At 44.4% G+C, this 13,341-nt stretch overlaps 1 protein-coding gene across 3 annotated transcripts in view; it reads left to right on the forward strand.

The window, feature by feature from the left end:
- The first annotated feature begins 356 nt into the window (after window positions 1-356).
- SALL3 (spalt like transcription factor 3) overlaps window positions 357-13,341 on the forward strand; it is a 27,752-nt gene continuing 14,767 nt past the window's right edge. For all 3 annotated transcript variants that reach the window (XM_074899757.1, XM_074899759.1, XM_074899758.1), the window contains exon 1: window positions 357-2,329. In XM_074899757.1, the coding sequence (XP_074755858.1) occupies window positions 2,251-2,329 (79 nt within the window). In that variant the 5' untranslated portion in view covers window positions 357-2,250. The remainder of the gene's footprint in view (window positions 2,330-13,341) is intronic.

The following is a 13,341-nucleotide window of genomic DNA, read 5'->3' on the forward strand; positions in this document are numbered from 1 at the left end:
GTGGAGGGGATCTCAGAGCCCGCGGGAGGACCCCCCCGCCCCCAAAGCACGCAGAGGCGCGGAGCTGCGCGCCCAGGCCGTGCGCGCAGTGCGGGCCCCTGCGCGGCGCGGTGGCGATCGGCGACGGCCGGGTACATCCTAGCGGCGGGCGCCTGCCATGGGAGCCGGGCTGGCCGCGCTCCCGCCCGCCCCGGCGCAGCGGGGGGCGGGCACCCCCAGCCCCGGGGAGCAGCAACTTGTGGCGGCGGCGGCCGGGGCGCTGGGGCTGCTGCGCGGCGGCGGGGCCGCCCGCCTCCCCGGGGGACGGACGGGGCGGGAGGGGACGCGAAGGCGGCGGGACGGGGCCCCGGCAACTCGTAATGCGATAGAGGGGAAGGCGGGGGTGGGGGGGAAGTCTCTCCCTCCCCCCCCCTCCTCACTTTTACAAAAAAAGGGGGGGCCTGAGAGAAAAGCCGCTGTTGGGAAAGTGCGTGCAGAGAGGGAGGCTCGGAGGCGGCGGGGAGCGGATCGGGCTGCGGGGCTGGGGGCAGCCCCGGCGGCAGCCCCGGCAGCGCGGCACAGGAGGCGGAGGAGGAGGAGGAGAGTAGGAGGAGCCGCCGTGTGACCCGCACCGCTCCCAAACTTGAAAGTTTATCTGCCCGAAATCAACAGCGGCCGCGGTGCGCGCACCGCTCCTCGGCACGGAGCGGAGACATCGACCGGGGAAGCCGCCGCGCAGGGAGCGGCCGCCGGCGCCGCTGCGAGGCAGGCGAGGCAGGGGAGGGGGGTCACCCCTGCGACAACAACAACAGCCACCCCCCCATCCCCCAAATCTGGGAGAGGATCGATACTGTTTGCTGGAGACCAAGGACTTGCTCATCGGCGCACACGCGGGACCGCTGTCATTAGCGACCAGGACACACGGCTGAGCCGGGGGGGGAGGGTGAGGAGTGTCACGAAAAGTCATTCCAACCTGAGAGAGAGAGAGAGAGGGAGAAAGAAAAAAAACTTCCTACCAATGGACAACAGGAAGTGACCACCACCACCAACTGGGAGTCTCTGCTTGGAGAAAGAAGCTGCAAGACAAAGAAGAAGGAAGGAGAGGTGAAAGACAAAACTGCCCAAGGTCTTCTGCGTGTGCGTGCGTGCGCCTTCGAGAGAGCGGAGAACAAAAGTCAGCCGGGAAGGAGAGACAGAGAAAGAGCGACGGAAAAGGAGACAGGATGGAGGAAGAGCTAAAGACAAGCGTGTGAAGATCGAGGGGAAAGAAGAGCAGAGCAACACACACGCACACCGAAAAGAAAGGGAAAAAGAAAAGGCATACACAAAAGTTTCTTTTCCTCCTGGGAAGAAATTACTCACACGCACACAGAAATCAGATGCCTTGCAGATCAACTTCTGCGGAAAGAGAGACCAAGAGAGAAGAGGACGCAGAGTGATGTGAAGAAAGAAAGAAAGGAAGAAAGAAAGAGAAAGGAAAGAGAAAAAAAAAAAAAAAACAAAACAAAAACAAAACAACAACAAAACAAAAACAGAAAAGCGAGCAAAGAGAGCAGAAGGAAGCAGAGCAAAAGAAACTGAGAGCCGGGGGAGGAAGACAGACAGACAGAAAAGCGAAGATCGTGACCTCCCCCAACAAGTGAACCTTGCACATATGTTGTGTAAAGTGTGTGCAAAACAGAGCCCTCCTGCGTGGTGCGTGTGTGTTTCGCTGCCGCCGCCGCCGCTGCTGCCGCCGCCGCCGCGGTCGGTGCCTCTCGCAGGCGGCGCTGCCGGTGCCGGGGAGACGCATCATTTGGCGGAGCGAAGCGGCTAATTGCGGAGCCCCGTCCTTCATTTACATATGCAGCCTGAGTCCGCTGGAGCCGCGCCAATCCGCGCTCGCCCCCAGCACCATTAATCGCCATGCATTATTCACAATCATAATTACAGAGCCCCATGCGCGCTCCGCGCAGCCGCCCCAGCCCGCCGCGCACACCCCGCCGCACCGCGCACACCCCTCCCGGCTGATCCCCCACTCGCTCACCCGCTCACTCCCAGTTTGGTTGGCTGGTTAGCGGTGCTTTTTTTTTTTTTTTTTTTTTGGTTGGTTGGTTGGTTGCCTTTTCTGTTGTTGTTTGTTTGGTTTGTTTTGCAACTCGACTTTTATTTGCGAACAGTTATTTCCAGCCCCCACCCCCCCTTCCCTCGCTCCCAATTCCTCCCCCCTTTCCACCTCCACGTCGCTGATGCCTCTGCAAAAAGCAGAGTCAAGACGGCTCAGTTAGCAGCATGTCTCGTCGAAAGCAAGCGAAACCCCAGCATCTCAAATCGGACGAAGAGCTGCAAGCGGAGGTAGTTTCTGAGCACGGTAAGGGCTCCCGGCGCCTCTTTCTCCTTCTCTCTCTCCTTTTGTGAGTGTGTTTCGGATGGAGATAGGTGGATTTATGGTGATGGTGAACATGGGAGCGCAATTACTCTGCAGCGGGAGAATGGGAATTAGAGCAGCTGGGGGAAGAGGCAGCGGAACTGAGAAGTTAGCAGTTTAGCCAAGTTTCTGCAGCCCACCCCCTGACTAACCATCCCTCCCAGCAGCTCCCCCCTGGCCTCCCGAGCGCTTTTATCGCGGCTGGGCTCGGCGGCGGGGCGAGGCCCTCCCTCCCCACGCACCCGGGTTCGGGCAGCTGCAGGAGCGGGCACCCCGGAGAAGCGCCTGCCTCCTCCTCCTCCTCCTCTTCCTCCTCCTCCTCTCCGCTGCGCTCCCTCTCTCTATATTTTTGGGTACCCTTTTTTCTCCTCCCCCGCTCCCTCCGGTGGAGGAGCCACGTTCCCCTCGCCTTGCCGGCAGGAAAGTTGGGGCGGCTGGGGCCGGGGTGCCCTGCCTGGGGCTGCGGGCTCCCGGGGGGTCCCGCGGGCCGGGGGCTGCCGGGCCCGGGGGCGCGCCCCCGGGGCAGCGGCCGGTGCCCGGGGCTCCTCCCCGCCGCCCCGAGCCGCCCGGCGCAGGCTGGAGGCTGGAGGGGGCAGGGGGGGCGGCTTTCTGGGCCGCTCGCTCGGGCTTCGGGCTTCCCCGGCCGCTCGCCCCCCTCCCCCCGGGAGCGGGGGGCCCGGGGCTTGGCGGCGGGCAGGGGACCCCGGTAGGAGCGGGCAGGGCCGCTCGGGTGCGCGGGGCAGCGGAGGGGGGGTCGTTATTTTCGAGAAGGTTGAGCAGCAGCTTTTCGCCTGCCCCCTCCCTGCGCTGCCTTCCCCCCTTCTCCTCCCGGCTCTGCCGCGACTGTAATGATTATCGGTGGTAGGTGACACGGAGTGCCACCACCGCCACCAGCCCCTGTCGCGCCGGCTGCAGGCAATGGGGAAGGGTTATTTTCTCGCCCAGCCGCCATTCTTTGCTCCCTCCCCACACGCAGGCACACGCACACTTGCTTTTATGCATCTGGGCTGCCCAGGCTACTAGTGAGCAAGTGTCCAAAGCTGGAAAGATTTGGACTGTGCTCCTTATTTCTACTTCGCTGTAATTTTTTCGAGTAGAGGGCTGCACGGGTTTTTTCCTTCCTTATTTTGTTTTTGTTGTTTTTTGTTTTTTGGGGTTTTTTTTTAGTTTTAATTTCCTTGGTATTGCAGCATGCAAAGGCATGCCACAGCCCATACTCACTTTTCCTGGGCTAAGTTAAGAACTTCCACTTGAAAGTTTTTCTTTTGCTCTGTGCACAGGGCCCACTGCTTGCTTAGTTTCTCACATAACCAAGTGGGAGCCCCAATGTCTTCTGCTTTCTGTGTAGGCCCCTTGCTCCACTGTTTTATCCCCCCTCTCCCTCCCTTCAAAAAGAAAAAAAGTCATTCTTCTGCTTCAAAACTATAATGACTTTTAAGTTGCATCTGTGGGGAGAGAAAGGCAGCAAAGTTGAAGCCTGAGGAGGATTTTGACTATTGTATCTGAACTTTACAGCCCTGAAGCTTAAGGCAGCATGAATCCACTTCATCAGGTTAAAACATCTGTCAGACTGGCAAATCGTTAAGCCTCCTGCTCCTTCCCAGGGTATTTGGGGAGCCAGGGAGTGAGTCCCACACTATCCAGGGCTGCTAAAGGGGCCACTCAACCTGCTTCAAGAAAACCCTGGGTGTTGACAATAACAGACGCACAGAGAAACGCTTCCTTCTGTCACAGCAGAGGAGCAAAGCAGTGTATTTTCCTTTTTTTTTTTTTTTTTTTTTTTCCTTAGGAAACAGTGGTTGTGTGAAATAAATTAATGTAGGCAAGCATTAGTATTTTATTATGTAAACAAGATTTGTTGAGCCCAGTCTCTGTTGGGGTAGGTTCTAGGTCTAAGAATTTATCACTAGTGTGATAAACTTTTACATGCTCTGAATCCATTTCAATACAGAAAAATAAAACCCCACTACTTCATTATGACACTCCTGGCGAGTTAATAAATTGAAAAAAATTGTTAAACTAGGTTTTTGTTTTGTTTTGTGAATCTTATCTATGTAGCCATGTCACCCGAGATTAGAACAAGAGATATGCTAAAAAGAAACGCTTGCATATGGTGGGTAGATTAAGGACAAAGAATCTTTTTGTCATGGAAATGTTTTTTTTTTTCCCCTTTTTTGGGGGGTTTTGTTTTGTTTACTTCATCACATAGAATTTCTCACACTTGGTTTGTTTTGTATTGCCCTCAATGACTACATGATCAAATGAATGGATTTATTTCTGCCGAATGAGAAAGACAGTCTTTCCATCAAAAGGACTACATTGCATCCCAGTGAGGAATTTTAAAGCGTTATTATTGTGGTCCCTGAATAGCACAAAATCGGCTTTCACAGCAGCCCTAAAATGCAACAATGTAAATACTTTTCAGCCTTAGAAGGCTGTTATCAAAATGTGCTATGTTTCCTTTTATTAAAACATATTTTAATTAATAGAGTGAAACCCTTCACAGTTAACAATTAACAAGCTAAAGTAGTGCTGTTGGTTTTGCACTTTCATTTGAGAAATGTGAACAAGGTGGAGACAGGATACACGAGTAGAGGGCTATCTAGTGCACATTAGTGTAATGTAAATCATTTACACGTTATATTAGGAAGCTTAACGATTGCTATACTGAAAGCAATTTTATAGGCCAGATATAATGAGCACTCCAAATCTCATGAATTAAAACACTTCTTGTCAAGTCAGAGTTCTTCGTTTCTGTTCACAGCTGTAATCAAGATATTGCTACAGTTCCTGAGCATATTTTGCAACAGGCCAAAAATAGTTTGCACAGTGCAAGAATATTTGTCGGTTTTAGAAAGCAAACTCTTTAAGCAGTATTATTTGATGCATGTAGCCTTTTCACTAATTTGGCTGTTTATCTCCAAATGTGGAAGTTGTTGTTAACACAAGATTAAGCAAATGAAGCCTATTATTTATTTAATGAAATCTGTTTAATATCACCCTAAAATAGATTTTATTAAGTGAAGCATTTCAAAATGAATGTCCCATAAACATAATCCACGGGGTGAAGGGACATTCAGAGTAGCAGGGAGAAGCCTGGCAGTTTGGGGAGCGGAATGGAAGATAAACATTAGGCCAGATTTTAAGCTGACTGGGCACACCATAACTTTCATGCTACCGTTACCACAGAAGTTTTAGAATCAGAACAAATAATTTTATAGCCAGCTTGGGCTGCAGCTAACACAAGTGCATTCAAACAGGGTAGTGTCATGATGGTGAGAAACTGTTGGAAATCTGAAGATAATTACCGATGTCATCAACTACAGATTTACACTGAAAATCCTTTGAAATTATTTGTCAAAACTGAAATGCTAAAAATATATTTTTTTAATAATTTTGAAAAGAAGTGTTAACAAACAGCTGGTGATGATATATTACTTGAATAATTGCACTGTAGAAGAGCGAACAAAAGATACCAATTAAAAAAAAAAACCCACACAACAAAACACTTTGAGATTAGTAAATTAGAAGATGTGATGGAAATCATTTACAAAGCAGCAGCAGAAGGACTCAGATGACTGCCTGTCGAATACAATAATCTGAGTTTCTCAGTAAATGTAAAGCATTGTAATAGCTGGAATTACATTTCTAATACACTTGCCTAATTCAACAGATTACAAACAAATCAGAATTATAGATACAATGCACATGCTTCAACTCTGATTATTTTTTCTATTAAACTGTGGATATAGCATTTATATTTTCAAAGTAGGGATAGTAAAGGGTTGGGGTTTTTTGTAATGCTGAAAAGTGATTCTTAGAGTGTGCAAGTGGAGTTCCGGTAAGGGTGATGACGAATGATGTTTTGGACTTTTTCATGCGAAGTTTCTGGCAAAGATGTATCATTGTTTAGTCTGAAATGGAAGGGATACTTTGTAGTGAACTGTGTAATGACAGTTTTCTAATGTGCCTTTTGCTATCAGTTTTGTAAACATAGGACCTGTGTCCCCCCTGCTCCTTACAACATAGTCTAAACTGATGGATCTTTTTCGTCTGGTCAAGTGGGCTTGGGTTGTGCAGTTCTGAGCAGTTCGTGACTGCACTTGGTATTTTTCTGGAGTGTGTACACAGACACACATGCTCCGCTACAGCAATGATACAGTTCGCTGTGGAGCAGCCAGCTTCATGTAAGCGTGTTCACTCTACCTGCATATACAGAGGGTAAAAACACATTTTGGAGGGACATTCCTATGTACAAAATAGAGGTTATTCCACATCGGTTAGACACCATTGCCTTTAAAACTTGAGAAGTCACAAGCTGCTGTCAGTAAACATAAAACTTAGGTGATTTTTGCACATGTTTGTTCTGAGGCAAATGTAAGAGAAGGTTTTTGTTTTGAAAAATAAAGGCCAAATAGGTATTGCTATAAATTGTCCCTTTGATAAGAAGTAGTAATTGAAATTTTATACAAATAGTTCTGCTATTACGGTAGAGACTTAACATTCAAACTATGTAACATCTGTATTTGTATAATACTTAAAATATTCTGTTTTGAACTGTGTTAGCGATAGGAAAGTATTTAGAATAATAAGGAAACTACAACAATCAGACAGTTTGCTGATGTATGTATAACAGTGAAAGGAGACAAAACTAGGTCAGATTTTATCTGGTGGTACTGGTTTTGAGGAAGTCTCGCCATCTCCTGAGGTAGACAGTAAGGCTTTTTTTTTTTTTTTTTTGGAGTGGGAGGGAGGAAATTTTGAAATGTGTTGGTTTAAATTTTGTGTAATTAAACTATTAATATGCATACATTTAGCTGTTGGAACTTACTTCTTGCCTAAGTAAGAGGAAAAGCTACAATTCAAAAAACAGGTGGCATTTAAAACAAAGAGTAAAAATAAACAAATTAATAATGAGTATTAGTACCATTTCTGAAAAATAGTTTGAGCCCTGGGAAGATTTTCTGTATATGTTTCTTTCATTTGATTTGTTGACTGCCAAGCCAGGACAAGCACATCTGTTGACTATCCATCAGTCAGGACATGAGTCAATCACTTTTGCTGATAATAAACCAGGTCTGGCATGACATTAAAATAGTTAAGTACTGACACATTTTCCAAAATAAAGCATGTAAAAATAATTTCTTTCATAATATTTCATCTGTAAAATAAGAGTAATTTGCTATTTTATTTTTCAGAGGAAGCATCAGTAAATATAGTTCCAGCAGTAAATTTTTATTGAATGGTACATTTCAATGTAAAGGGCCAAAATCCTGTTTCCTTTACCCTCTTAAAATTTCCCTCTAAATGTAGAGAAGGTTTTCCATTAATTAAAAAGAGGGAAGTTAAGCCAAAATATACTTTTAGGAGCTGGTTCAGTTACAGTGCTGTTGGACGTAGAGTACTTTTCTTCTCATTGAGGAAAACCCCTTCGAAATTGGGAAAGCCAGAAAAATAGTTGTTTAAAAGGATGACAACAAACCATAATGAAATGCACTTAAAACCTGTGGGTTTTTTAAGTTGAAAAGTGAAAAGTTAGTGAACTGAAGAGTGGGCCCTTTAGTATTTCCTTGCTGTTGTTAGGGTACACAAAGTGAGCGCTCTTGAACAATATTTCTTATGGGGTAAGCTAAATCTTTAAAAAGAGCCCTTCTGAACCTCTTATTGCCAGTCTCTAATACTGGTTCCAAACACCCCCCCCCACTTTCACCACTCCTCCTGAAAATTTGGACCCTATCACTGGCTGAAAAAGAAACACCTAAAACCGTCCAAACTTCTGACCTGGAGAGCGAGGCACACCGAAATATTTGGGAAGGCTGTTGACCTCCTCCAGGAGCCGCCGGCCGGTCGGCCAGGGTGGGTGCGTGGGGCATGGGTGCAGGAGACGCAGGTGGGTGCTGGGTGGACGGGTGGGTGCTGCTGTGGGTGGCCGGTGGGCCCCTGCAGGAGCCCAGCCCGCAGCTGGGGATGCGGGGGGATTGCGAGGGGATCGCGGAGTGCCAGAGAGCTTCCCCAGGACTCTCCCTGAGGGTGGGTAGTTAGAAGTGCTTTGACAAGGCTTGCTGATTTAACCTTTGCCTGCTTTGCCCTGCCAGGGGTGGCCACTAGATGTCAAGCTCATAATACAATTAGTACATCTGTGCAGTTGACCTTGGCAGCACGGCTTACCACTGTTCTGTTAAGTGTTAACACTGAATTTGAGTGTTAACTAGAGATCCCTCTGAGTTTGCTACATGCTGTACAGCTTATCAAATGCCCATCTAGTTCAGCACAAGTGTTTACAGTTCTTAAAGAAGGAAAAAGGTTTCCTTTTGTGAAGCCCAGCATCTTGAGCTGCTTAATTAACCCTGCAGGTGCCACAGTTTTTTTGTTTCAGTTAATCAAAACCAACTCGCTATTCAAGAGATTACTTCTACTCGTGCCATTTAATATTTTTATTTTATTATTTTATCGAGGTAGTAATGTTCCCAAAGCTGGAAATGATGAAAGCTAATGAATTTGTTTAGCTCTTTATGTGCTTTGCTATCCTGTGCAATACAGCCATATACAGAATGGTAAATGAGCAGAAGGACTGAGCTGCACAACTGGCATCGAATCACTCGGGTTTGCTCTTTCAAGCACTCCTGCATGTGAGTAATTTCACCCGAAGGAGCAGTGCCGTTGAGTCCCGTATGTGTAAGTTCAGTTTTGAGACGCTTAGGAGATGCAGGTTTGGGTCCTCACGTTGGCTTCTCTTATTGTGAGCCTCCAAACACAGATTTGTCCGCGTTTCTGTGGTTGTTCAGAGAGTGGCTGGCTTCGTTCTGCAAGGTGTTAGAGTTATGCGGTTCAAGATGTAGTTAATTATATACTTACCAAAACAGGAAAGCTATGGAGAATCTCGTGCTCTGCTCCTTTCTTCTAGTTGTTTCGGTTTGGTTTGTTTTTCCCATGTCTTTTTCATATCAGCTATGTTAGAAGTACTGACCTCATTTTTTTTTTAGGATTCCAAATAAAACTTGATACATTCCAAATAAACTTAGCTCCTACAAACATCAGTATATTTGCACACAAAATCTATGCAACCCGAAATTAATATATACATGCCATAACATCCAACCCAATAGCTGTTTATAGGATTTTGAAAAACATAATGCAGGTCTTATTTAATATGATATCTTGCGCAAATATTCCAAGCAATTTGTGAAGCTTGCATCTGTTCCACATCTGCGTACACGTAGAAAGGCGCCAGTGTTTGAGATAACGAAGTGCTTCACTGCACAGATTAGAAACTGCAAATGTTTTAAACAGAATACAGTTAGTGCCTGTGCCACAGGTGGCTGTTACTTAACAAATTCTGAGATTTAGGCTACTGAATAGATCAAACCGAGTGTGCCAGGTCAGTACCGGGTTTTGCATAGCAAGAGTGCCCTCCACTGTTCAAATCCATACTAGCAGCTTTTGTGGTCTGAGAAAAAGGACAGAAAATTTTTCTATTGAGTCTGGAATTTCTTCTACATTGTTAAACACAGTAGGGGTCTCTATTTGTCTCCTCCTGTTTCACAGCTTGGGCTCAGTATGTGATAATTCATCTTTCTTTATGGGATTCAAAGCTATCATAAAGAGTTAAAAAGAATTAATTTGCAAGAAAATAAACGTGTTCTAACAATTTAAGAAAACTTTCTTTAAAAGCTCCATCAATTGTAAGAGATGATAAAGCTAAGGAAAAAGTAATACTGTTCTTCTCAAGGATCAATACGTAGTTACAAGGCTACTGTTTCCAAATGAATGTAATTTTGAAAAACAAATTTATGATTTCCTTTAATACATTTTCTTACTTTATTTAAATAGTGCTTGGGTAAAAATAAGTTTGTGTATTCTAATGATAGGAGTAGTAAATGATTGTCCTGTATCGGTGCGCTATACTCAGAGTTTTGTTTATAATATTGCTTGTTTAAAGATACCAAAATGCTGTGAGCTGCACTTTGAAATGGTTATTGGATTTGCATGTGAGAGCATTTTATACATAGTTAGCAGACATTTTATCTTTAGCTGATGATAACAAATGTTTTTTGGTTGGTTTTTTTTTTTAACTTCTTCAGTTTGTACACTGCTTCTCAGTGAAAGATCAGTGGAGTTTTTTTCTTCCTGAAAGAAATTCCTACATTTAGAAAATATTGTCTCAAATATTCAGCTCTGAATGTAGAAATAATAGTAACTCGTACAACACTTTTCCATGTTTTCATTTGTATTATTGCATATAGTCTTAAAAAGAAGCTTCAGAAAATGTTTTACTCACATTTTTGTTGGATTCCTTTACAAGACACTTTTGTTTGAATGCTTCAGGAAGGTATCAGGAATTTGAAAGAGATGAAAGCCTAGAAAACATTGATTCTCTTACCCGATTTTATCCAAGTGTCTTATGAATCATGCATAATTTGAGGAATCTGTGATACAAAGTAACAAAATACAACAAAATACTGAATTGTCAGAGAACATTTCGTTGAAATAGTCTTTATTTAATATAATTTAAAAGGTGATTTTCAGGCTATTTACATGTACAGAACTAGAAGTGATTTAAGTTGAGACAAAATGAAAAGATTCTGGAGCAAAGATGAAACAGTGGAATCAGTTGAAGCTTTATCCAGACTGGAACCAGCTAGTCCGAAGAAAGGGGGCATTTCATAAACAGCATATGTTTTCATAATTAACCTGACTAGAGTGTGATGTTTAATTTCAGTCTGTTTCACAAAAGTAGATGGAAGCCTTTTCGAAGCAGCCATTCATTATATTTTCCCTTGCACATCATGCAAGAGGCTTTTTTTCTCACACAGGGCAGAAAGACATATGCCTGTGATAAAAATTCAGAACTAGTAAAGCCAGGTTTACAAATCCTGTGTGTGTGCAGTCAGAAGCTGTGACAATTTTTTGTCAACTCTACACATTTCCTGGCGGTGACTGAAAGACCCACGGCACCCTTTCAGCCCTCTCCCTTCCTCTCAGATGGCAAGAAAACAGGCCAACGCCATCCTCCCTGCAGCCATGCGTTGCTCCAGCCTGAAAAAGTGTTCGGTGGGTACGCTTAGTGAGGGTGACAGAGCAAAGTCTCCGGGCGTCAACCCCTTGTACCCCCTTCACTGAGTCAGCAGAGCACCTGAGCAGCTTCAGGTATCACCATCCCAAAGTGCCTTTCTCAAAATCCCTTTATTTGAATTTCTGTGGGCTAATTTTAGGGCCAGACCCCAGTGATGCAAGGTGACACACTCTGCTAGAGCCACCACAGCTCTGCACGTTGGCTCCTGCTTAGGAGCTCACCCCAGGTACCTTTTGAGAGATGTTGCCTGCAATTTTTCACCTGTTTTCATAGGGTAAGCTTTATGTGCTGTAATTCATCTTGCATCCCGTAGCAGCTTCAGATTAGTCTGTTAGCTGTTAGACTGCTAATGAGAAAAAGAAAATAACTGAGAGGTTATTAGTGGCTGAGATCCTGACTGCTTGACAAAACTCCCATTCAACACCTTTTGTGCAACTAAGAACTGCAAAATTCAACCCATGTCTATAAGATTAAGCAAGTGTTCCACTAATTCCCCCAAAGTCCTTGAAAATTTTTGCCGCACTACATCCTCACTGTAATAATTAAAATTATTGCTTCTCTTCAGGAAAGATAAAAGAAAAAAGATTAAATTTTTCAGTACTTAATGGATTTAATCACTTTGTAATACATCAGAAAATGAAAGCAAGCTATAAAACATAAGGAAACATGTAAAAATGCTGTGTTTTCCTGTAATAGGTATGTGCTGTAACTAAAAAAAAAAAAAACCAAACACCCTTAATATTTTAACATTTAAAATTTTTAATAATCTGGAATAATGATAAAATTTTGGTATTGCTTTCTGTCATTCAGAATGTGATCGAGTTTTAGCAAACAACAAAAATAGCCGTTCATGTGTAGGCATATGCATATAAGCTTTATGCCTTGTTGAAGTGGGTGAGAACTTACACTTCAAAAGCGACAATAAATACAGTACCTCAGTGCTTTCATATTAATAAGTACTACTAAAAGGGAGGTTAAAAACCTAATTTATGAAATTCTGGGGCTATGTCCATTTCTCCAATAGACATACATATATTTAAAAATATTTATCAGTTGCTATTTTGAATCTTGCTCCCCCCCACCCCCCCCAGAGTGTTTGTTGGGTCAAAACCACAAAGACTGCTGTTTGCGTGACCGGTTCGTACTCTTTCAATCCTGTTAATTTCAGTGGCATTTCTAATGTGAGTAAAGGCTACTCCTCTGAGTAGGAGTTGTTGGATAGTTTGTCATTCTGTGAAGCATCATAGTAGACTCAGTGTGCTGTGCAGGGAACATACCATCATCTATGGCAAAGCAGCGTTTACATCGGTGCCATCTGTGTCACCTGCTTGCGTACCAGTCCAAGAAAGTAAAGCTTTGAGAGAGATTTAACTTGTTTGATTTCTTAAGAAATACCAAAATAATTTATCCTAAATTGAAAATACTGTGGTGGAGCTCTTTATATGTCTACTTTGAAATTGGGTTGGGGGGGGGAAACTTAATGACGCTCTAGCATTGTTCTCTAAAATATTTTTCAAAAGCAGTCCTTGAACATTTCAAGACAGACAACGATATGAATGCACTTGGACTGGTCATTTTAAAAGTATTCTTGCTATTTTTATGGCTTGGGAGTTGAGGGAAGGAGGAATACAAAACAGAGCTGCAGGTCTCCAGTTAGTATGGGCGCAAGCCTGGTCCCCCGAGACAGCACAAAACTAGCCATTTATTTCACTGAGAACAGAGCTGAGCACTGATCGTCTGAGAAATACCTATACTGCTGTATTCCGCTTGTACTTTTTCACAAGTTATATTTCAGATGCAAACTGCTGCTTCTTTGAGTTTATGAATTAGTATGCTAGACTGGTTATTATCTTGAAATGCTGTACTGGTCCATATTGATACC

Source organism: Athene noctua, chromosome 2, assembly GCF_965140245.1.
Source record: "Athene noctua chromosome 2, bAthNoc1.hap1.1, whole genome shotgun sequence".
NCBI lineage: Eukaryota > Metazoa > Chordata > Aves > Strigiformes > Strigidae > Athene > Athene noctua.